Source organism: Heterodontus francisci, chromosome 42, assembly GCF_036365525.1.
Source record: "Heterodontus francisci isolate sHetFra1 chromosome 42, sHetFra1.hap1, whole genome shotgun sequence".
Classification (NCBI taxonomy): domain Eukaryota; kingdom Metazoa; phylum Chordata; class Chondrichthyes; order Heterodontiformes; family Heterodontidae; genus Heterodontus; species Heterodontus francisci.
The window spans coordinates 28,014,499-28,038,662 of record NC_090412.1 but is presented as its reverse complement, the minus strand read 5'-3'; the positions used below and the strand labels follow the sequence as shown (position 1 = coordinate 28,038,662).

The 24,164-nt window shown below is 45.5% G+C and overlaps 1 protein-coding gene across 4 annotated transcripts in view; it reads right to left on the bottom strand.

The window, feature by feature from the left end:
• The window catches only part of LOC137355290 (tolloid-like protein 2), a 230,483-nt gene extending 206,686 nt beyond the window's left edge, over positions 1–23,797 (bottom strand). For all 4 annotated transcript variants that reach the window (XR_010970902.1, XM_068020251.1, XM_068020254.1 and 1 more), the window contains exon 1: positions 23,594–23,797. Coding sequence is in view for 3 of the 4 variants with exons in the window: in XM_068020251.1 (XP_067876352.1) it covers positions 23,594–23,717 (124 nt within the window). In the remaining variant the exon portion in view is untranslated. The remainder of the gene's footprint in view (positions 1–23,593) is intronic.
• Between the last annotated feature and the right edge of the window lie 367 nt (positions 23,798–24,164).

Here is a 24,164-nt window from a genome sequence, read left to right as displayed (position 1 = left end):
TTGACCACACCATCCTCCTCAATGCCTCTCCACTGTCGTCCAGGTGGGTGGAACAGCTCTCTCCTCTAATCTAATTGAAGTCAGAGTCACTTGCAATGGCTTCTCTTTGCGCTCCCGTACCATTGCTTCTACTGTCCCCCAAGAATCTATCCTTGGCCCCCTCCTATTTCTCATCTACATGTTGCCCCTTGGCAACATCATCTGAAAGCACAGCGTTACTTTTCACATATACGTTGACAAAACCCAGCTCTACCTCACCACCACCTCTCGCAACTCCTCCACTGTTGCTAAATTATCAGACTGCTTATCTGACATCCAGTACTGGATGAGCAGAAATTTGCTCCAATTAAATATTGGGAAGACTGAAGCTATTGTTTTCAGTCCCCGCTCCAAACTCCATTTCCTAGCTATCGACTCCATCTGGCAACAGTCTGAGATTAAACCAGTCTGTTCACAACCTTGGTGTCACATTTGACCCCGAGATGAGCTTCCAACCTCATATTCATGTCATCACCAAGACCACCTATTTCCACCTCCGTTACATCGCCCAACTTCACCCCTGTCTCAGCTCATCTGCTGCTGAAACCCTCATTCATGCCTTTGTGACCTTTAGGCTTGACTATTCTAACACACTCCTGGCTGGACTCCCACATTGTACTCTGCCTAAACTCGAGGTCATCCAAAACTCTGCTGCCCGTGACTTAACCCACACGGAGTACCGTTCCCCTATCACCCCTGTGCTCGCTGACCGACACTGGCTCCCAGTCAAGCAACATCTTGATTTTAATATTCTCGTCCTGGTTTTCAAATCCCTTCATGGCCTCTATCCTCCCCATCTCTAATCTCCTCCAGTCACACAACCCTCCACGATATCTGCATTCCTCTAATTCTGGCCTCTTGTGCTTCCCTGATTTTAATTGCTCCACCAATGGTGGCCGTGCCTTCAGTTGCCCAAGCTCTAAGTTCTGGAATTCCCTCCCTATACCTCGCTTTCTTCCTTTAGGACACTCCTAAAAACCTACCTCTTCTGACCTAATATCTCCCTTTGTGTCATGCTTTGTTTTATAATGCTCCTGTGAAGCACCTTGGGACATTTTATGATATTAAATGTGCTATATAAATATAAGTTGTTATTGCTGGGACAGCCTGCTGTAAACTATCAAGAATGATCACTTCACTGAGATATCAATGGGGTAGGAGCCCCATATAATCGATCCACTTTGGAAAGTTTGACAGGATCTACTTTGGATTAAGATAGATAGATCAGAGCATTTTGTGAATGCTGCAAAGCTAGGAACTGTGGAGGAGCAGAGAGATTTAGGGGTCCAAGTACAGAAATAATGAAAAGTTAGTGGCCATGTGTAAATAATAATTCAAAGGGGTAATGGAATGTTGGCCTATGTCTCAAAGGGGTTGAGGGCTCAATTGTGAATTGAGTGTTGAAATTGTAAATCAAAAGTTGAAAGGGAGAGAGGAACTTAAAACAATTACCACCACTAGGGAAAGGGTACTGAGAAAATTATTCAAACTAAAAGCTGACAAGTCCCCAGGTCCTGACAGACTTCATCCTAGGGTCTTAAAATAAGTGGCTGCTGCGATAGTGGATGCATTTGTTTTAATTTTCCAAAATTCCCTAGATTCTGGATAGGTCCCATCAGACTGGAAAATAGCAAATGTAACTCTGCTATGCAAGAAAGGAGGAATAGCCTGCATTCTTCACTCTACTTTTTGGGCGGCGCAGTGGTTAGCACCGCAGCCTCACAGCTCCAGTGACCCGGGTTCAATTCTGGGTACTGCCTGTGCGGAGTTTGCAAGTTCTCCCTGTGAGCGCGTGGGTTTCCTCCCACAAGCCAAAAGACTTGCAGGTTTGGTAGGTAAATTGGCCATTGTAAATTGCCCCGAGTGTAGGTAGGTGGTAGGAGAATGGTGGGGATGTGGTAGAGAATATGGGGTTAATGTAGGATTAGTATAAATGGGTGGTTGTTGGTCGGCACAGACTCGGTGGGCCGAAGGGCCTGTTTCAGAGCTGTATCGCTAAATAAATAAAAATAAATAGAAAGCAGGAAACTACAGGCCAGTTAGCTCAACATTTGCCGTAGGGAAAATGATAGAATCTATTAAGGAGGTTGTAGCAGGTCATTTAGAAAATCTCAATGCAATCAGGCAGAGTCAACATGGTTTTGTGAAAGGCAAATTGTGTTTGACTAATTTTTTTTTTTAATTCATTCATGGGATGTGGGCGACGCTGGCCAGGCCAGCATTTATTGCCCATCCCTAATTGCCCTTGAGAAGGTGGTGGTGAGCTCCCTTCTTGAACCGCTGCAGTCCATTTGGGGTAAGTATACCCACAGTGCTGTTAGGAACGGAGTTCCAGGATTTTGACCCAGTGACAGTAAAGGAACGGCGATATAGTTCCAAGTCAGGATGGTGTGTGACTTGGAGGGGAACTTGTAGGTGGTGGTGTTCCCATGTATTTGCTGCCCTTGTTCTTCCAGTTGGTAGAGGTCACGGGTTTGGAAGATGCCGTCCAAGGAGCCTTGGTGCATTGCTGCAGTGCATCTTGTAGATGGTACATACTGCTGCCACTGTGCGTCGGTGGTGGAGGGAGTGAATGTTTGTAGATGGGGTGCCAATCAAGCGGACTGCTTCGTCCTGGATGGTGACGAGCTTCTTGAGTGTTGTTGGAGCTGCACCCATCCAGGCAAGTGGAGAGTATTCCATCACACTCCTAACTTATGCCTTGTAGATGGTGGACAGGCACTGGGGAGTCAGGTGGTGAGTTACTCACCTCAGGATTCCTAGCCTCTGACCTGCTCTTGTAGCCACGGTATTTATATGGCTACTCCAGTTCAGTTTCTGGTCAATGGTAACCCCTAGGATGTTGATAGTGGGGGATTCAGCGATGGTAATGCTGTTGAATGTCAAGGGGAGATGGTTAGATTCTTTCTTGTTGGAGATGATCATTGCCTGGCACTTGTGTGGCACGGATGTTACTTGTTACTTATCAGCCCAAGCCTGGATATTGTCCAGGTCTTGCTGCATTTTTACACGGAGTTATGATTAGAGTTCTTTGAGGAAGTAACAAGCAATGTGGATAAAGGGGAACCTGTGATGTGGTGTACTTGGATTTCCAGAAGGCATTTGACAAGGTCCCACATCAAAGGTCACTGAACAAAATAAGAGCCCATGGTATAGGGGGTAACATATTAGCATGGATAGAGGATTGGCTAGCTAACAGGAAACAGAGAGTAGGCATACATGGGTCATTTTCAGATGGGCAAGCTGCAGTGCCACAGGGATCAGTGCTGGGGCCTCAACTATTTGCAACCTAGATCAATGATTTGGATAAAGGGATAGAATATATCGTTGTGTCATCAGCAAATTTAGCAAAGATAGGTAGAAGAGTAAATCGCAAAGAGGACACAAGGAGTTTGCAAAAGGATATAGATAGGTTAAGTGAGTGGAGAAAGATCTGGCAGATGGAATATAATGTGCAAAAGTGTGAACTTGTCCACTTTGGTCGGAAAAATAGAAAAGTAACATGATTTAAATGGAGAGATTGCAGAATTCAGAGATGCAGAGGGATCTGGGTGTCCTAGTACACGAAACACAAAGTTAGTATGTAGGTACAGCAAGTGATTAAGAAAGCAAATGAAATGTTGTAGTTTATTTCAAGGGGAATGGAACATAAAAGTAGAGATGTCTTGCTACTGTTGTACATGGCATTGGTGAGACCATATCTAGAGTATTGTCTACTGTTTTGCTCTCCTTGCATAAGAAATGATTGAACTGCATTGGATGCAGTTCAGAGAAGGTTCACTCGACTGATTCCTGGGATGAGGGGGTTATCTTATGATGAAAGGTTGGACAGGTTCAGTCTGTATTCACTGGAGTTTAGAAGGATGAGGGGTGATCTTATTGAAACATACAAGATCCTGAAGGAACTTGACAGGGTGGATGTTAAAAGAATGTTTCCCCTTGTGGAAGAGACTAAAACTAGAGGTCGATGTTTAAAAATAAGGGGTCTCCCCTTTAAGACTGATATGAGGAAATATTTTTCCTGAGGGTCATGAATCCGTGGAACTCTCTTCCCCGGAGAGCGGTGGAGGCAGGGTCATTGAATGTTTTTAAAGGCACAGGTAGACAGATTCTTGACAAAGGAAAGTGGAGTTGTGTCCACAAACAGATCAGCCACAATCTTATAGAATGGTGGAGCAGGCTCGAGGGGCCGAATAGCCTACTCTTGCTCCTAGTTTGTATGTACGCATGTTCCTATGTATGATCCCATTGACCATGTTGGAATATAAAGGGGTAGAGGTTAAGTCACAGCTGTACAAAGCTCTGGTTCGACTCCATCTGGAGTCAGTGTGTTCAGTTCTGGGCCCCGCACCTCAGGAAGGCCTTGGAGAAGGTGCAGCACAGACTCACCAGAATGATATTGGGCCTGAAAGGGTTAAATTATGAGAACAGGTTGCACAGACTAGGTTTGCATTCCTAGGAGTAAAGAAGATTAAGGGGTGACTAGTTGAGGCGTTTAAGAATTTGATAGAGAGAAACTATTTCCTATGGTGGGAGAGTCCAGAGCAAAGGGGCATAAGCTTAAAATTAGAGCTAGGCCATTGATAGGCTGATGTCCGGAACCACTTCATCACACAAAGGGAAGCGGAATCTAGAACACTCCCCTCAAAAAAGCTGTTGAGGCTGAGGGCCAATTGAAAACAGAAATTGATCCGTTTTTGTTAGAAAATGGATTTTGATACAGCAGCCAAGTGAATGGCAGAGCAGTCTGAATCGCCTACCTCTGTTCTAATGCTCCCCCCACTGCCCCACCCCTACAAGTATGGGCCCACTCCCAGGGAGCCCCTCTAAATACTGACATGCCCAGGAAGCCCGTGCCCTAAATTTAAGACCACATGTCATTGCAACCCAGCAGTCCTCAGTGTCTTTTGAGATGAACTGTGCTCATTGGGAGGTAGGATTGAAGGAAAGTGCAAATTCGAAGTGTGAATGCGCTGGCAAAGAGAATTCAAAAGGAACATGATAATGATTCCAGGGATGAGCAACTTCAGTTATGTGGATTGATTGGTGCAGGCTAGGACTGCTCTCCTTAGAGGTCGAGAGGTGTTCAAAATCATGAGGGGTCTGGACAGAATAGATATGGAGAAACTGTTCCTGTTAGCAGAAGGGTCAGGAACCAGGGGACACAGAGTTAAGACGACTGGCAAATGAACTAAAGGTGACATGAGGAAAATCTTTTTCACGCAGCAAGTGGTTAGGATCTGGAATGCACTGCTCAGAGTGTGGTGGAGGCAGATTCAATCATGGCCTTCAAAAAGGGAATTGGATAACTAGCTGAATTGAAAAAAATTCTCAGGACTACGGGGAAAAGGCAGAACAGTGGGACTGGGTGAGTTGCTCTTGCAGACAGCCGGCAAGGACACAATGGGCTGAATGGCCTCATTCTGTGCTGTAACCATTCCAGAATTCTATGGTACCATTTATTAATGCCGAGAATGAACATCAGCTCTATCCTCTCCCAACTGACAGTCACTGGACTAAAGGTTACAATTCTCTCTCTCTCTCTCATTTCCACAGGTATTCCCAGATAAGAGAAAAACAAATGAACCAGTTAATTTAAACAGGCTGGGGACATCCAATCAGAGTGAGCTGTAATCTGTAACAGCTGCAAAAGGAGAATAGGAAAAGAAACTTGTGAGGGGTTTAAAAACTTATTAAAATTTTACAACTATATTCAGAGAAAATGTGTAGGCAAGGGTAATGTGGGACCTTTAAAAACATGTGGATAATCCTGCAAATGAAAATAAGGAATGGCAGACTTGTTAAATAATTACTGCGCGTCAGTGTACACAGTAGAGGAAGAGAATATACCTGAAATTCCAGGAAAATTGATAATGAATCACGGACTAGAACACACTCAAGGTAACAGAAATCAGTATTAGAAAAATAATCTCGAAAGCCTGACAAATTCCCAGGACCTGATTGTTGCCACCCCAGGTTTTCAATGGATGAGAAATTTGCAGATGCTCGAGCCATAATCTTCCAAAGAGTCAGGCAGCATGTGAGGACAGAGAGAAACAGAACAGTTCTGATGACAGGTCATCAAATGTTAGCTGTTTCTTTCCCCAGATATACTGCCAGACCTGCTGAGTATTTCCAGCACTTCATTTTTAGCTCAGATGTCCAGCAAATGCAATATTTTGCTTTTCAATTTTCCAAAGGTTATTGTTCCTTTACGAGAGAGACAGAGAGAGAGACAGAGAGAGAGACAGAGAGAGAGACAGAGAGAGAGACAGAGAGAGAGACAGAGAGAGAGACAGAGAGAGAGACAGAGAGAGAGACAGAGAGAGAGACAGAGAGAGAGACAGAGAGAGAGACAGAGAGAGAGACAGAGAGAGAGACAGAGAGAGAGAAAAACTGAGCATTGAGAGAAATTTGGGCTGATTATAGAGAACCAAAATGGATTTATAATAGTCAGTCACATTGAACAAATCTCTCAATTTCCTTGAGGAAGTGACTAAGTAGACAGGGAAATGTCCATAGAAATTGCATATAGACATCAAGAAGGCATTCGATAAGGTTCCACATTTTTATGATATTCTTTCATGGGATTATGAGCATCGCTGGCATTTGTTACCCATTAGGATTTGCCTTTGAGAAGGTGGTGGTGAGCTGCCTTCTTGAAACACTGCAGTCCATGTGGGGTAGGTACACCCACAGTGCTGTTAGGAAGGGAGTTCCAGGATTTTGACCCAGCGACAGTGAAGGAACGGCAATATAGCTCCAAGTCAGGATGGCGAGTGGCTTGAAGGGGAAGTTGCAAGTGCTGGTGTTCCCATGCATCTGCTGCCCTTTTCATTCTAGGTGGTAGGGATCGCTGGTTTGGAAGGTGCTGTAGCACATCTTGTAGATAGTACACACGGTTGTCACTGTGCGTCAGTGGTAGAAGGAGTGAATGCTTAAGGTGGCTGATGGAATCCTCATCAACTGGACTGCTTTGTCCTGGATGGTGAACTTCTTGAGTGTTGTTGGAGCCGCACCTATCCAGGCAAGTGGAAAGTATTCTTTCACACTCCTGACTTGTGCCTTGCAGATGGTGGACATGCTTTGGGGAGTCAGGTGGTGAGTTACTTGCTGCAGAATTCCCAGCCTCTGACCTGCTCTTGTAGTCACACTATTTATATGGTTGGTTCAGCTCAGTTTCTGGTCAACGGTAACCCCCAGGATGTTGATGGTGCAGAATTCAGCGGTAGTAATGCCATTGACCATCAAGGGGAGATGGTCAGATTCTCCCCTGTTGGAGATGGTCGGTGCCTGGCTCCTGTGTGGTGCAAATGTTACTTGCCACTTATCAGCCCAAGCCTGGATGTTGTCGATGTCATGCTGCATATGGACACGGACTGCTTCATTATCTGAAAAGTCTCAAATGGCAGGCACGGAACACTGTGCAATCAGCAGCGAACATCCCCACTGAAAGTGGCAACGCAGGTGGATAAGGTAGTCAAGAAGGCATAAGGCATGCTTGCCTTCATTGTTCGGGGCATAGAGTATAAAAATTGGCAAGTCATGTTGCAGCTGTACACAACCTTAGTTAGGCCACACTTAGAATATTGCGTGCAATTCTGGTCGCCACACTACCAGAAGGATGTGGAGGCTTTGGAGAGGGTACAGAAGAGGTTTACCAGGATGTTGCCTGGTCTGGAGGGCATTAGCTATGAGGAGAGGTTGGATAAACTCGGATTGTTTTCACTGGAATGACGGAGGTGGAGGGGCGACATGATAGAGGTTTACAAAGTTATAAGCTACATGGACAGAGTGGATAGTCAGAAGCTTTTTCCCAGGGTGGAAGAGTCAGTTACTAGGGGACATAGGTTTAAGGTGAGAGGGGCAAAGTTTAGAGGGGATGTGCGAGGCAAGTTCTTTACACAGAGGGTGGCGAGTGCCTGGAACTTGTTGCCGGGGGAGGTGGAGGAAGCAGGTACCATAGAGACGTTTAAGAGGCATCTTGACAAATACATGAATAGGATGGGAATAGAGGGATACGGACCCCGAAGTGCAGAAGGTTTTAGTTTAGACAGGCATCAAGATCGGCGCAGGCTTGGAGGGCCGAATGGCCTGTTCCTGTGCTGTACTATTCTTTGTTCTTTGTTCTGACCTATGATAGAAACATTGAAACGTAGAAAATAGAAGACGGCTATTCGGCCCTACGAGCCTGCTCCGCCGTTCATTATGATCATGGCTGATCATCCAACTCAGTAACCTGTTCCCGCTTTCCCCCCATATCCTTTGTTCCCTTTAGGTTCAACAGCTATATCTAACTCCTTCTTCAAAGCATACAATGTTTTGGCCTCAACTGCTTTCCGTGGTAGCAAATTCCACAGGCTCACCACTCTCTTGGTGAAGAAATTTCTCCTCATCTCGGTCCTGAATGGTTTACCCCGTATCCTTAGACTATGACCCCTGGTTCTGGACTCCCCCACCATCGGGAACATCCTTCCTGCATCTACCCTGTCAAGTCTTGTTAGAATTTTATAGGTTTCTATGAGATCCCCCTCACTCTTCTGAACTCCAGCGAATGTAATCCTAACCGACTCAATCTCTCCTCATACGTCAGTCCCGCCATCCCAGGAATCAGTCTGGTAAACCTTCGCTGCACTCCCTCTATAGCAAGAACATCCTTCCTCAGATAAGGAGACCAAAACCACATACAATATTCCAGGTGTGGCCTCACCAAGGCCCTGTATAATTGCAGCAAGACATCCCTGCTCCTGTACTCGAATCCTCTTGCTATGAAGGCCAACATACCATTTGCCTTTTTTACCGCCTGTTGGACCTGCATGCTTACCTTCAGTGACTGGTGTACGAGAACACCCAGGTCTCATTGCATATTCCTCTCTCTCAGTTTATAGCTGTTCAGATAATAATCTGCCTTCCTGTTTTTGCTACCAAAGTGGATAACCTAATTTATCCACATTATATTGCATCTGCCATGCATTTGCCCACTCACTCAACTTGTCCAAATCACCCTGAAGCCTCTCTGCATCCTCCTCACAACTCACCCAGTTTTGTGTCATCTGCAAATTTGGAGATATTACATTTAGTTCCCTCATCTAAATCATTAATGTATATTGTGAATAGCTGGGGTCCTAGCACCGATCCCTGCGGTACCCCACTAGTCACTGCCTGCCATTTGGAAAAATGGCCATTTATCCCTACTCGTTGCTTCCTGTCCGCCAACCAATTTTCTATCCATCGTAATACACTACCACCAATCCCATGTGCTTTAATTTTACACACTAATCTCTTATGTGGGACTTTGTCAAAAGCCTTCTGAAAATCCAAATAAACCACATCTACTGGCTCCCCTTCATCAACTCTATTAGTTACATCCTCGAAGAATTCTAGTAGATTTGTCAAGCATGATTTCCCTTTCATAAATCCATGCTGACTCTGCCCGATTCTGCCACTGTTCTCCAAGTGCTCTGCTATAAAATCTTTGATAATGGACTCTAGAATTTTCCCCACTACCGACGTCAGGCTGACTGGTCTATAATTCCCTCATTTCTCTCTACCTCCCTTTTTAAATAGTGGGGTTACATTAGCTACCCTCCAATCTGTAGGAACTGTTCGAGTCTATAGAATCTTGGAAGATGACCACCAATGCATCCACTATTTCTAGGGCCACTTCCTTAAGTACTTAATGATGGAGGGAAGGCCATTGATAAAGCAGCTGAAGATGGTTGGGCCGAGGATACTACCCTGAGGAATTCCTGCAGTGATGTCCTGGAACTGAGACGATTGACCTCCAACAACCACAACCATCTTCTTTTGTGCTAGGTATGACTCCAGCAGTGGAGAGCTCCCCGCGCCCCCCTGACCCACCCCACCATTTCCCATTAACTTCAATTAAACTTGGGCTCCTCAATGCCATACTCAGCCTTGATGTCAAGGGCAGCCACTCTCACCTCACCTCTGGAAATCAGCTATTTTGTCCATGTTTGGACCAAGGCTGTACGGAGGTCTGGAGCCAGGTGCCCTTGGCGGAAACGAAACTGAGCAGTGAGCAGGTTATTGCTGAGTAAGTGCCACTTGATAGCACTGTCAACAACACCTTCCATCACTTTGCTGATAATTGAGAGTAATTAAGGTGGTAATTGGCTGGATTGGATTTGTCCTACTTTTTGTATACCAAGACATACCTGGGCAATTTTCAGGTAGATGCCAGTGTTGTAGCTGTACTGGAACAGTTTGGCTAGGGGTGCAGCACAAGTCTTCAGTACTACAACCAGGATGTTGTCAGGGCCCATAGTCTTTGCTGCATCCAGTGCCTTCTGCTGTTGCTTGATATCACATGGAGTGAATCAAATTGGCTGAAGACTGGCCTCTGATGGTGGGGATCTCAGGAGGAGGCTGAAATGGACGCTTCTGGCTGAAGATTGTTGCAAATGCTTCAGCCTCGACGTTTGCACTGATGTGCTGGGCTCCTCCAACGTGGAGGATGGGGATATTTGTGCAGCCTCCTCCTCCAGTTAGTTGTTGAATTGTCCACCACCATTCATGACTGAATGTGGTAGGACTGCAGAGCTTGGATCTGATCTGTTGGAGACTGTTAGCTAAAATTAAAGCATTAAACAATTAAATTAAAATTAGTCTCGAAGGCATCTATACACCTTATTAGTTGACAGAGGTAGAAGACAGAGTCAGGATAATGGGTATGTACTCAAATTGGAAGGAAGTGATTTGAGATATCCAGAAGGATCGCTCCTGGGGTTTCAACAATTCCCTGTATTTATTAATATCTTAGATAACCCAATAGAGAGCCAAATATCCAAGTTTGCCGATGACACAAAGATTGATGGTCAAATATGTAATGTAAACAACAGCATAAAATTACAAAGAGACACTGATAGATTAACTGAGTGGCAAAACTGTGGCAGATGAATTTCAACTCCGTTAAGTGTGAGGCCATCCATTTCGGACCAAAATAAGGATAGAACCCAGTATAATTTAAATAGTGAAAAGTTAAGAATAGTGGAAGTCCCAGGGAATTTGACAGTCCATGTACATAAAATCACTAAATGGTAGAGGTCAGGTATGAAAAAAAAAAATCAAAGACTAATTGAATATTAGCCTTTATAACTCGATGGCTAGAATACAAAGGGGAGAACATTTCGTCACATCTGAAGTACTGAGTACAGTTCCAGCCACCGCACCTTAGAAAGAATATACTGGCTTTCGATCATTAAAGTGCTCCCAGGCTCCAAGGATTAGATGAGGAGAGATTCCATAAACTAGGCTTGTATTCCCTGGAATATGGAAGGCTAAGGGCTGATATAACTGAGGATTTTGAAAAAAAATAAGGATACGGTAAAGAAAGGAACATTTTCTGCTGCTGGGGGGAGTCGGACACAGGGGGACATAGACTTACAAAATCAGAGCCAGGTCATTCAAAAGACAAGTTTGCAATTCTTTTTCATGCACCTCTCACCCACAGTAGTAGTTACTAGCTCAATTAATAAGTTTAAATCTGAGATTAATACCAGACAAGAGTATAAATGGATATAGAGCTAGGACACAGATCAGCTACAATCCCACTGGAGAACAGGACAAGCTTGATGGGTTGAATGGCCTCCTCCTGTACCTATGTATTTAGATTCAGACATACAAGCCCCTTCCTCCAACAAGACGAGTGTCTGAATACTTTTGTGAGCTCCTAACTGCCAAGCAGCCTATGATTAGCACCCGATCACTGCCCAGCTCCCTCTCCCCCGCCTCCTGTCCAGAGGCTAGCTTGCTCCAACTTCAGTTTTCTTTTGATCAAGAGGCAACCAGCACAGATCCCCCATAAACCCAATAGAGGTCAGTGGTGGGGAGAAGACTAACAAAATAAAGACTGACTGATTCCCATGTTCCTTTTACAATGAAAGAAGACCCAAGTCCATCTCATTCACCTTCTACCATCCTGCTAGGTACATGTTACAATGATAGTGGAGTTATTGACTAATCACAGTAATCAATCTCCTTCAATGAGTCTACAACAGACCCAGACACAGAAACATTAGAAAAATCGGAGCAGGAGTAGGCCATTCGAGCCTGCTCTGCCATTCAATATAATCATGGCTAATCATCCAAACTCAGTACCCTGTTCCCGCTTTCTGCCCGTATCCCCTTGTGATCCCTTTAGCCCCAAGAACTATATCTAACTCTTTCTTGAATATATTTAATGATTTGGCCTCAACTGCGTTCCGTGGTAGAGAATTCCACAGGTTCACCACTCTCTGGAGGAAGACATCTCTCCTCATCTCAGTCCTAAATGGCTTATCCTTGTCCTTAGACAGTGACCCCTGGTCCTGGACTCCCCTGCCTTCGGGAACATCCTTCCTGCATCTAGTCTGTCCAGTCCTGTTAGAATTTTGTAGGTTTCTATGAGATCCCCTCTCATTCTTCTAAACTCGAGTGACTACAAGCCTAATCGACCCAATATTTCTTCATACGTTAGTCCCGCCATCCCAGGAATCAGTCTGGTGAACCTTCGCTGCACTCCCTCCATAGCAAGAACATCCTTTCTCAGATAAGGAGACCAAAACTGCACACATTTCTCCAGATATGGTCTCAACCAACGCCCTGTATAATTGCAGCAAGACATTCTTGCTCCTGTACTCGAATCCTCTCTCTATGAAGGCCAACATACCATTTACCTTCTTAACTGCCTACTGCACCTGCATGCTTACTTTCAGCGACTGGTGCACAAGGACACCCAGGTCTCGCTGCACTTCCCCCTTTCCCAATCTATCGCCGTTCAGATAATAATCTGCCTTTCTGTTTTTGTCAAAGTGGATAACCTCACATTTATCCACATTATACTGCATCTGCCATGTATTTGCCCACTTACTCAACCTATCCAAATCACACTGGAGCTTCTCTGCATCCTCCTCACAGCTCACACTCCCACCCAGCTTTGTGTCATCCACAAACTTGGAAATATTACATTTAATTCCCTCTTCTATATTAGGATATATTGCAAATAGCTGGGATCAAAGCACTGATCCCTGCGGTACCCCACTAGTCACTGCCTGGCACTTGGAAAAAGACACATTTATTCCTACTCTCTGTTTCCTGTCTGCCAACCAGTTCTGTATCCATGTCAGTACCTTAGACCCAATCGCATGTGCTTTAAATTTGCATGCTAATCTGTGGGACCTTATCGAAAGCCTTCTGAAAGTCCAAATACACCACATTCACTGATTCTCCCTTATCTATTCTGCTAGTTACATCCTCAAAAAATTCCAGTAGATTTGTCAAGCACAATTTCCCTTTCGTAAATCCATGTTGACTTTATCCGATCCTGTCGTTGTTTTCCAAGTTCTCTGCTATTACATCTTTTATAATGGACACCAGCACTTTCCCCAATACTGATGTCCGGCTAACCGGTCTATAATTCCCTGTTTTCTCTCTACCTCCTTTTTTAAATTGTGGGGTTACATTAGCTACCCTCCAGAGTCTGTAGAATTTTGAAAAATGACCAGCAATGCATCTACTATTTCTAGACCTCTTCCATAAGTGCTCTGGGATGTAGATTATCAGGGCCTGGGGATTTATCGACCTTCAATCCTATCAATTTCCCTAATTTCCCTACCAATACTGATTTCATACTGTTCCTCCTTCTCACTAGACCCTACGTTCCCCAACATTTCTGGGAGGTAATTTGTGTCCTCCTTTGCGAAGACAGAACCAAAGTATGTATTTAATTGGTCTGCCATTTCTTTGTTCCCCATTATAAATTCCCCCGTTTCTGACTGTAAGGGACCCACATTTGTCTTCACTAATCTTTTTCTCTTCACATATCTATCGAAGCTTTTACAGTCAGTTTTTATGTTCTCTGCAAGCTTACTCTCATACTCTATTTTCCCTTTCTTAATCAGTCCCTTTGTCCTCCTTTGCTGAATTCTAAACTGCTCCCAATCCTCAGGTTTGCTGCTGGTTCTGGCCATTTTATATTTCTCCTCCTTGGATCTAATACTATCCCTAATTTCTTTTGTTAGCCACAGTTGAGCCACCTTTCCTGTTTTATTTTTGCACCAGACAGGAATGAACAATTGTTGTAATTCATCCATGTGCTCTTCAAATGCTCGCCATTGCCTATCTACTGTCAACCCTCGAAATAACGTTCCCCAATCTATCATAGCCAACTCGCGCCTCATACCTTCATAGTTTCCTTTATTTAGATTCAGGACCCTAGTCTCAGAATCAACTCTCTCGCTCTCCAGCTTAATGAAGAATTCTATTATGTTATGGTCGCTCTTCCCCAAGGGAGCCCGCACAAGAAGACTGTTAACTAATCCTTTCTCATTACACAAAACCCAGTCTAAGATGGCCTGTTCTCCAGTTGGTTCCTCTAAGCATTGGTCCAAAAAAACCATCACGTACGCACTCCAGGAATTCCTCCTCTACAGTATTGTTGTTAATTTGGTTTCCCGAATCTATATGTAGATTAAAGTCACCCATAATTACCATTGCACGCATCTCTAATTTCCTGTTTAATATCCTCCGCATCACTGCTGTTTGGGGGGCGGGCGGGGGGGGGGGAGGGGGAGGGTCTATATACAACCTCCAATGTTTTCTGCCCCTTGGTGTTTCTTAGCTCCACCCATACAGATTCCACATCAGGATTCTCTGAGCTAATATCCTTCCTCACTATTGTATTGATTTCCTCTTTTACTAACAACGCTACTCCACCTCCTTTCCCTTTTTGCCTGTCCTTCCTAAATATTGAATACTCTTGGATGTTCAGTTCCCATCCTTGGTCACCCTGCAGCCATGTCTCCGTAATCACAACTATATCATATCCATTTACATCTATTTGTGCGGTTAATTCACCTACCTTATTGCGAAAACTCCGCGCATTGAGACACAATGCCTTTAGGCTTGTCTTTTTAACATTCTTAGTCATCTTAGCATTATTTCGCACTATGGCCCTATTTGTTTCTTGCCCTTGATTTCTATGACTTCCACTTTTGCCTTTTTGTTTCCTGTCTGTTGTTTCTATCCTTGTTTCCTCCTCCTCAGTCTCCCTGCTCAGGTTCCCATCCCCCTGCCATTCTAGTTTAAATCCTCCCCAACAGCACTAGCAAACGTCCCTGCAAAGACATCAGTTCCGGTCCTGCCTGGATGTAACCCGTCCCGCTTGCACAGATTCCACCTTCCCCAGAACTGGTCCCGATGTTCCAGGAATCTAAATCCCTCCCTCCTGCACCATTTTTCCAGCCATGCATTCGTCTGGTCTATTCTCAACGCTACTCCACCTATTTGTACCTATTTGACATGAGGAAAACCCCCAGTGATGAAGAGCCATGTTCGGAACCATGGCTCCATAGTCAGCTGTTGTGCTCAATGCTACACTTACTGCACGTGTCTAAAATTACTCAGATACTGTATTCCAAAATGGTATTCTCTGAAAGAAATCTACCTAATTTGCATTTGAATGAATCAGGACCAACTGCTTCCCGAGGGAGTCTGCTCCACACACTCACTGAAATATTGCTTCAACAAAAACTTATATTCATATAGCACCTTTGACATAATAAAACATCCCAAGGTGCTTCATAGGAGTGAAATAAAACAGAATGTGACACTGAGCCAGACAAGGTGATTTTAGGTCAGATGACCTACCTCAGATGAGGTAGGTTTTAAGAAGCATCTTAAAGGAGGAAGTGAGGCGTTGAGGTGTAGGGAGGGCATTTCAGAGTTTAGGGCCGAGGCAACTGAAGTCCCAGCCTCCAATGGTGGAGCAATTAAAATCAGGGATACACAAGAGACCAGAGTTAGAGCAGCACAGATATCTTGGAGGGCTGTGGGGCTAGTGATGATTACAGAGATAAGGAGGGGTGAGGCCATGGAGAGATTTGAAAACAAGGATGAGAATGTTAAAATCAGGATGCTGCTTGACTGGGAGCCAGTGGCGGTCAGTGAGCATAGGCGTGATAGGGCACCGGGACTAGCTGTGAGTTAAGACATGGGCAGCAGAGTTTTGGATGATCTCAAGTTTGGGGACAGTAGTATGTGGGAGACCAGCCAGGAGTGCATTGGAATAGTCAAGACCAGAGGTAACAAAGGCATGAATGAGGGTTTCAGTAGATGAACTGAGAAAGAGGCAAAGTCAGGCAATGTTAGAGAGGTGGAAATAGACAGTCATAGCAATGACATGAGCATGCGGTCAGAAGCTCATCTTGGGGTCAAATGTGATACCAAGGTTGTGAACAGATTGGCTTAATCTCAGTTTATTGCCATGGAGAGGGATGGAGTCAGTAGCTAGGGAACAGAGTTTGGAGTGAGGACCAAAAACAATGGCTTTAGTCTTCCCAATATCTAACTGGAGCAAATTTCTGACATCCAATACTTGATTATGCCCAATCAGATTATCAAGTGTCCATTTATCATATCCTTTTGATAAGATTCTAAAATTTTCCCTACTACTGATGTAAGGCTAACAGGTCTGTAATTCCCTGTTTTCTCTCTCCCTCCCTTCTTAAATACTGGGGTGACATTTGCTACCTTCCAATCTGCAGGAACCGTTCCAGAATCTATAGAATTATGGAAGATGATCACCAATGCATCTACTATCTCCATAGCTACCTCTTTCAACACTGGGATGTAGAATATCAGGTTCTGGGAACTTATCAACCTTCAGCTCCATTAACTTCTCCAATACAACCTTCCTACTAATACTAAGTTCCTTCAATTCCTCATTCTCCCTCGTCCCTTGGATCTCGAATTCTGGGAGATTTCTTGCATCTCCCTCAGTGAAGACAGGCACAAAGTAATCATTTAGCTTCTCTGCCATTCCTCTATTCCCCATTATAAATTCTCCTGACTCTGCCTGTAATGGACCCACATTTGTCTTAGCCAAACATTTCCTTTTTACCTACCTGGAGAAGCTTTTACAGTCCGTTTTTATGTTTTTTGCTAGTTTGCATTCATATTCTATTCTTCCTTTATCAGTTTCTTAGTCCTCCTTTGCTTTGTTCTAAAATCCTCCCCATCCTCAGGTTTGCTACTATTTCTGGCAACTTTATAGGCATTTTCTTTTAATCTTATACAATCCTTAACTTCATTAGCCACAGTTGACTGCCTTTACTTTTGGGGGTTTTTTGTGCCTTGAAGGAATGTATAGTTGCTGTAAACTATGCAATAATTCTTTAAAGACAATCCATTGCCTGTCATACCTTTTAATGTATTTTCCCAATCCACCTCAGCCAATTTTCCCTTCACACCTTCATAATTTCCTTTGTTCAAATTGAACACCTCAGATTGAACTACCTCACTTTCAAACATAATGTAAAATTCTATCATGTTATGGTCACTCATCCCTAAAGGTTCTTTTACAAGATTAATTAGCCCTTTCTCAGTACATAATACTAGATCTAAAATAGCTTGTTCTCTAGTCGGTTCCTCAACATACTGCTCTAGAAAACCATCCCGAACATAGTCCAGAAACTCATCCTCCACAGCATTAGCGCTCATTAGGTTTACCCAGTCTACGTACAGACTGAAGTCACCCATAATTACAGTATTACCTCTGCTACATGCTTCTTTAATCTCCTGATCAATACCATGTCCGACACTACCACTACTGTTTGGTGGCCTATAAACAACTCCTACCAATGTTTGCTGCCCCTTGCTGTTTCTTAGCTCCACCCAAACAGATTCCACATTTTGTTCTTCCAATCAGAGATCCTCCCTTAGTAATGTACTGATCCTGTCCCTTATCAGCACAACACCACCTCCTTTTCCTTTTTGCCTGTCCTACCTAAATGTCAAATATTCTTGAATATTCAGTTCCCAGTCTTTGTCGCCTTGTAGCCACATTTCTGAGATTACTACTCTTGAAGTCCTGCTTTTTAACTTCCTTCCTAACTCCATAAAATCTGCTTTCAGGACCTCATCCCTCTTCCTACCTATGTCATTGGTACCAATGTGGACCACGACCTCTGGCTGTTCACCCTCCCCAGAAGGATGTCCTGCAACTGCTCCATGACATCCTTGACCCTGGCACCAGGGAGGCAACACCATCCTGGAGTCACATTTACTGCTGCAGAAAAGCCTGTCCGATCCCATGACTATCGAATCACCGATCACTACTGCTCTTCCACTCTTCTTTCGCCCCTCCTGTGCAGCTGAGCCACCAGTGGTGCCACAGACTTTGCACTGGCTGCACTCCCCTGAGGAACCATCGCCTTCACCAGTATCAAAAATGGAAAACCGATTAGCAAGCAAGATAGATTCAGGGGACTCCTGCACTGCCTGCCTGGTTCTCCTAGACTGCCTGGCAGTTACCCATTCCCTCTTTGCCTGCATGATCCCAATCTGCCCCCACCATGTGAAAACTAACGCGTGCTTTCAGATGATGTCGCCGAGGGGCAGCACGTAGACGAGAAACAGGATTAGTTTTGAAGTGTAAGCCTTATCCTCTGGTTCACTGTTCTGGACAAGATGAAACAGTTTATCATGGCTGACATTATCTAATCCCTTTGGAATCCTAAAAACAGCAATCATATCAGCTCTCAGCCTTCTCTGTTCCAGTGAGAATATGCCCTTTTACATAATCACTCCAGATAATACAATCCTTCCATCCCCTTAACCATGGTGCTTGTTCTCTTCTCCATCCTTTCACTAGCTGCAATACCCTTTTTGTCCTGTGGTGACCAGACTATACACAGTATTCCCCGTGTGGTCACAACAATGATTTATGAAGTGACAGCATTACCTCATTATTTCAGCTCAATACTGACCTTTTAATACATCCCAACATCTGATTTGCTTTACTCACTGCACCAAGCATTGTTCCGATAGATTCAAGTTCTTGAGCCCTGCTCCCGCCCAATACACATACAAGGATCACTGGGCTGGGTCTGGTCAGCATGAAGCAAAATCCCACAAAGAACATCCGAGGAGCACTTTCCTGTTCTTTGAAAGATTCCCCGCACAAAGTTGTGGTCCGTCCCATCCTCCAACCGGTCCTTCCTCCCCATCAAAGGGAATCTCAGGAATCAACAGAAAGATCCCATTGTCATTCTCGACAATGGGACCTTTTATCTCAGTCCATCTGTTGAAAACCCAACACATCTTTGTTGACTGGTGTAGGGGGGAGCGGGGGCAAAGGGAGGGTAGAGAAATGGGGTAAGAGGTCATTTTCTATTGATAGGACATTTTCAGAACAGATGTTTATAAAGGAGATTGACATTAAAAAGGAGCCAGGAGTTTAAAAACAAGATTTGCTTTAAAGGTAGCTGCGAACATTTTTTTTTGAAGGTAACTTTTTTTTTAAAGCCAACTCTCTTAAAGGGGCATATCAAAAAGCCAACACCTGTGTGGGAAGCTCACGTTAACACCTGGATTTTCCTTAGAACAGAAGTTGCATCACTGCCAATTTCTTTCAAAGCCAAATTCTGTTGAAAGTTGCTTTTACTCTCTAACCCGTGAGTTCCCTGTAAAGAACACACACCAAACTGGAACCATAAAAAGGATTGTTTGATCTTTCCCCTGCTTTTGGAACACCTATTAAAACTGCCGACCTATAAATTATAAACGTTCTCGCAGGCATCTAAAGGGACCCCTCCTCCTCCTCCCCCAAACAACACGCCCCAACCCCCCACCCAGCTTCCTCGCCTTCACTCATAATAAAATCTATTCCACACTGACTACCCCAAATTCTGTCCACCACCAACTGATCCAGGGTCAGACAGAGACACACATGGTAATAAACTGCCAGCATCTCTCCCCAGACAACACACTAATAGCTGGGACTGGGGGAGGGGCAGTCTCCCTATCCTGGCACAGGGCCAACCAACACATGCAGGAATCACACAAGGACAAGCTTTCAACTGAAGCTTGCAACACCCAAGATTGATAGACTTTTGTTAGGTAAGAGTATGAAGCAAGGGCGGGGAAAGGAGCCACGTACAGATTGGGGATGATCGGATTGAATGGGGGGGTGGGGGGGGGGTGGAAAAGGAGGTTGCTGAATGGCTTCCTCCTGCTCCTGCATTCCTGAGCAATGTTTCACTGTTAATTAGTTGGATTTGAAAGATTTCTCCCTAACCCTGCAGCTGGGCCAGTTAGTGAGCATGAACAGACTGTTTAACCAGGAAGGGCATCACAGACAAGTTGAATCTCTGCTACACACATCTGGGGCAGGGCGGGGGGGGGGGGGGGGTATGAGCTAACTAATTATTGAGCGACTCCACAGACTGGTGGTCCTGAGATGAGCAGCACGGAGCCGGCACTGAACCCAGGACCTTCTGTATCACAGCGTGTGAGCCCCACCCTGGTAGATTTATTTACAGAAAAAAAACAATTGTTAATGTGAAATTCCACCGTGAGGGACACAGAACTCAGCAGTGTGTGTTGCAGGTCACTGGAGGTCAATAGAAAACCTGCAACAGACTCCAAACCCCACCCTGTAACACAAGCCAATGAAGATTCCCCTCGTCAGCAGCACAGGGTGAATTTAGCAGTGTGTCTGCCTGTATATCCGAGTGCCTGTGTGGGGATCCCAGGAGCAGAGTTATAACACACTGGCTAAGCAAGCACTGGGATCTACACTCAGTTTGATTGGGGATCCCCAACTACCTGGTAAAGTTTCGCTTCAAGTTCAAATTCTCAGTGTCTCTCTGTTTCTTCCCCTCCCCCCATCCATCTCCCCCACCCCCCTCTCCCCCTTCTGTCTCTCTCTGTAACCACCTGTTCCCCAGTCTCTCTCCCTTCCCTGCCCGGGGAAGGGGGCTTCAAAACCACTTGTCATTGCCTGAGTCAGCAGAGGCTGCAGCCTGGGAGCCCCAGTCTCTCGCCACTCCCGGAGGGTGGTAAACCCAGGTCTGCTGCCGCTCTCAGGCAAGTGCCACATCAAGCTGCAGGGACTGGCAATAAGAGTAGTTAACTCACTACAGGCCGGGGAAATAAACTCATTATCGGAGCTGCTTTGATGTTAATTACGACCATCCTGTACAGACACACAACCATTAACGTTCCATTTCAGCAGAAAGTTTGCATGTCAGCGATTTCTGGAAGTGAGGGGGAACAAATTGAGAGAAAAAGATGGTTTCACTCACTCCTGCAGAGTTGGGTATCTGCACAGCTTACAGGACAAAGAGCTGCAGTAAAGAAGTAGAGCCCCTGCAGCTACAGACTGACAGCCCAGAATGAGCCCCAGGCTATGGGACGTCCTCCTAGTAACAGTGAGTGAATGCAGACTGGTTCTGGGGGTGGCGGGGGGGGGGGGGGGGTGCGGAAGTACAGCCAGTAGTTAACCCGTCTCAAACGCCAAGCTCCCAGAGTGCAGCCTCTGCTGACTCAGGTAATGACAAATGGTCTTGAAGCCCCCCTCCCCGGGCAGGGAAGGGTTAACAGGCTGCAGCTCCTGTCGGGTATGGCACTTTCACTGTGAGGCTACCCTGGTTGAAGAGCCTGCTGGAGGTCTGGGCACTGCACATGACAAGTAGCCATTTGGACAAGGTACCAACTGGAGTGTGGCCCCAGCAGGAGGGGAAGAAACACAAGATTAATCGTCAAATGTTCAGGGCAGACCAGATCCTGAGACAAGGATACGAGGATTGAGAGATTACAGGACAAGAACAAAGACAAAAAGGGTCAGCACTGGGGAACTTCACTGCACTGCCGGTGTTTTAGTAGGAAGAAACTTTGCAGAATATTCTCCCATGGGGATTAAACAAATTGGGCTGACATTCCTCCAGTGAACTTTACACTTTAAGGCACGCTTAGATTAACACTACTCCGTTCATGTCTTCAGGCTGGGTTAACTAAAGAAAACACTGATTTTTTTTTGAGGGGGGGTGGGGGGGTTATACAGAAAGAAACAGCAGAAGCGGAGATTGTTCTCCATAGAACAGAGTAGAGGAGATTTATTACGGGTGTTCAAAATCAAAAGGGGTCTTGACAGAGTGAATAGAGAAACTGTCTCCACTGCTGGAGTGATTGAAGGACACCGATTTAAGAAATTTGACCAAAACTAATCCAAGGGAGAACGGAGTTTTACACAGTGTTGTTTCGATCAGGAATGCACTCCCCTGGGCAGCAAAAGCAGATTCAATAATACAGTTTCAAAAGGAAGTTGGATAAATACTTGAGGGAAATTTTACAGGACTTTGGAGAACAGTGCGGGAGGGGGAACCAATGGTACCTTGTCCAAATGGCTACTTGTCAGGTGCAGTGCCCAGACCTCCAGCAGGCTCTTCAACCAGGGCAGCCTCACAGTGAAAGTGCCATACTCAGCAGGAGCTGCAGCCTGTTAACCCTTTCCTGCCTGGGGAGGGGGGCTTCAAGATCACTTGTCAAAGGGCCAGCACAGGTACAATGGGCCAAATGGCCTCCTTTGGTGCTGCAAGTCCTTCGTAACTTTGAATACCTCTGTAAAATCTCCCCTTAACATTCACTGCTCTAAAAAAAAAACCCCAACTTCTCCAGCCGGTTCACAAAACTGAAGTCCCTCATCCCTGGTACCATTCTAGTAAATCTATAGTGCCCTCTCTAAGCCCTTGGCATTCTTCCAAAAAGGTGGTGCCCAGAATTAGACACAAAACTCCGAAGGAGACTGAGCCAGTGTTTAATAAAGCTTTAAGCATAACTTCCTTGCTTTTGTACTCTATGCCTTGGTTTATAAAGCCAAGGATCCCACAAGCCTTTTCTCTAACAGATTTATCAACCTGTCCTGCCACCTTTAAAGATTCTATGATTCCAAGTAGAGTCAGTTTGGAGGAAAGCATTGCCAATAAATACAATGTAGACTCGTGCAAAGGCTGAGTGAGTACAGTCCAATGGAGCCACAATCATTGGTATCCAGTGTGTTCACGGTGCAACCTTCAACTATAACACAAAATAAAGTGAGTCCTGGTTAGACAGACATAATGGGGAGGGATTAATACGAGTAGAGTGCGTTTACATTTCTTGAATACACCTGGATAGAGCCAACAAAATAACATTACACAGACACAGCAAGAGTGAAAATACAGTGACACTAGGAGACAGAGAGACAACAAGTGATTTCATAACCGTGAGAAACAGGGAATGCGAAACACTGAGGGACACAGACACAGTAAACAGTGATGCTGCAGAGTCTGAGTGATATATTGAACAGGGTGCAGAGCAGCTTTAGTGAGAGACCCACACAGAGAGAGAGAGAGAGAGAGAGACAGACAGAGACCCACACAGACAGACAGGCAGAGACAGAGACCCACACAGACAGAGAGACAGAGACAGAGACCCACACAGACAGACAGAGTCAGAGTCAGAGACCCACACAGACAGAGACCCCAGGATATGGAGAGTGAGAGACAGAGACACACAAATCAATCCTTCCAAATAATGAAACTGACAACATTCCCCAAACTCAGCGATACTTTGGTTTGTTTGATCTTTGCTGAATTGAGGAGTGGGAAGGATGCGGGATCAGAGCCGGAGTTTGATCCCGGCTCCGGGGAAGAGAGCGGCCGGTACCGGGAGAGTGGACTGGACACACCGGCCGGAGCCCGAGTCAGCCCGGGCTCCCCATCCCCTCACTCACCGGCTTTACACGGGTCCTTGTAGTCCATGTCCTCCGGACTGTCCGCCCCGGGAGCGGATCCGAGCCCCCGGCTCCACAGCAGCAGCATCAGCGGGAGAGTGAGGAGCAGGCAGCGGGATGTCATAGCCAAGCCGGCGGAGAGAAGGAGACCGGGTACCGGGAAGAAGCTGCAACAAGAACCTGCCTACGAACCGCTCTGACCGGGTCTCCCCCGGTCAATGAGCCGCAGCCGGAGCCGCTTCACTTCCTGGGCCACCGCCCCCTGCCAATCACAAACCAGCCCACCAATCAGCGGCCTGATAGCTCCTGGGATTCCGTGATATTCCCATTGCCCGGAACAGGACAGAAAAACCGGGACAGAATAACTGGGGACAGAGCAGAGTGACCGGGACAGGACAGAGTGACTGGGACAGAGTGACCAGGACAGGACAGAGTAACTGAGACAGAGTGACCAGGACACAACAGAGTAACTGGGACAGAGTAACTGAGACAGAGTGACCAGGACAGGACAGAGTAACTGGGACAGAGTAACTGAGACAGAGTGACCAGGACAGGACAGAGTAACTGGGAC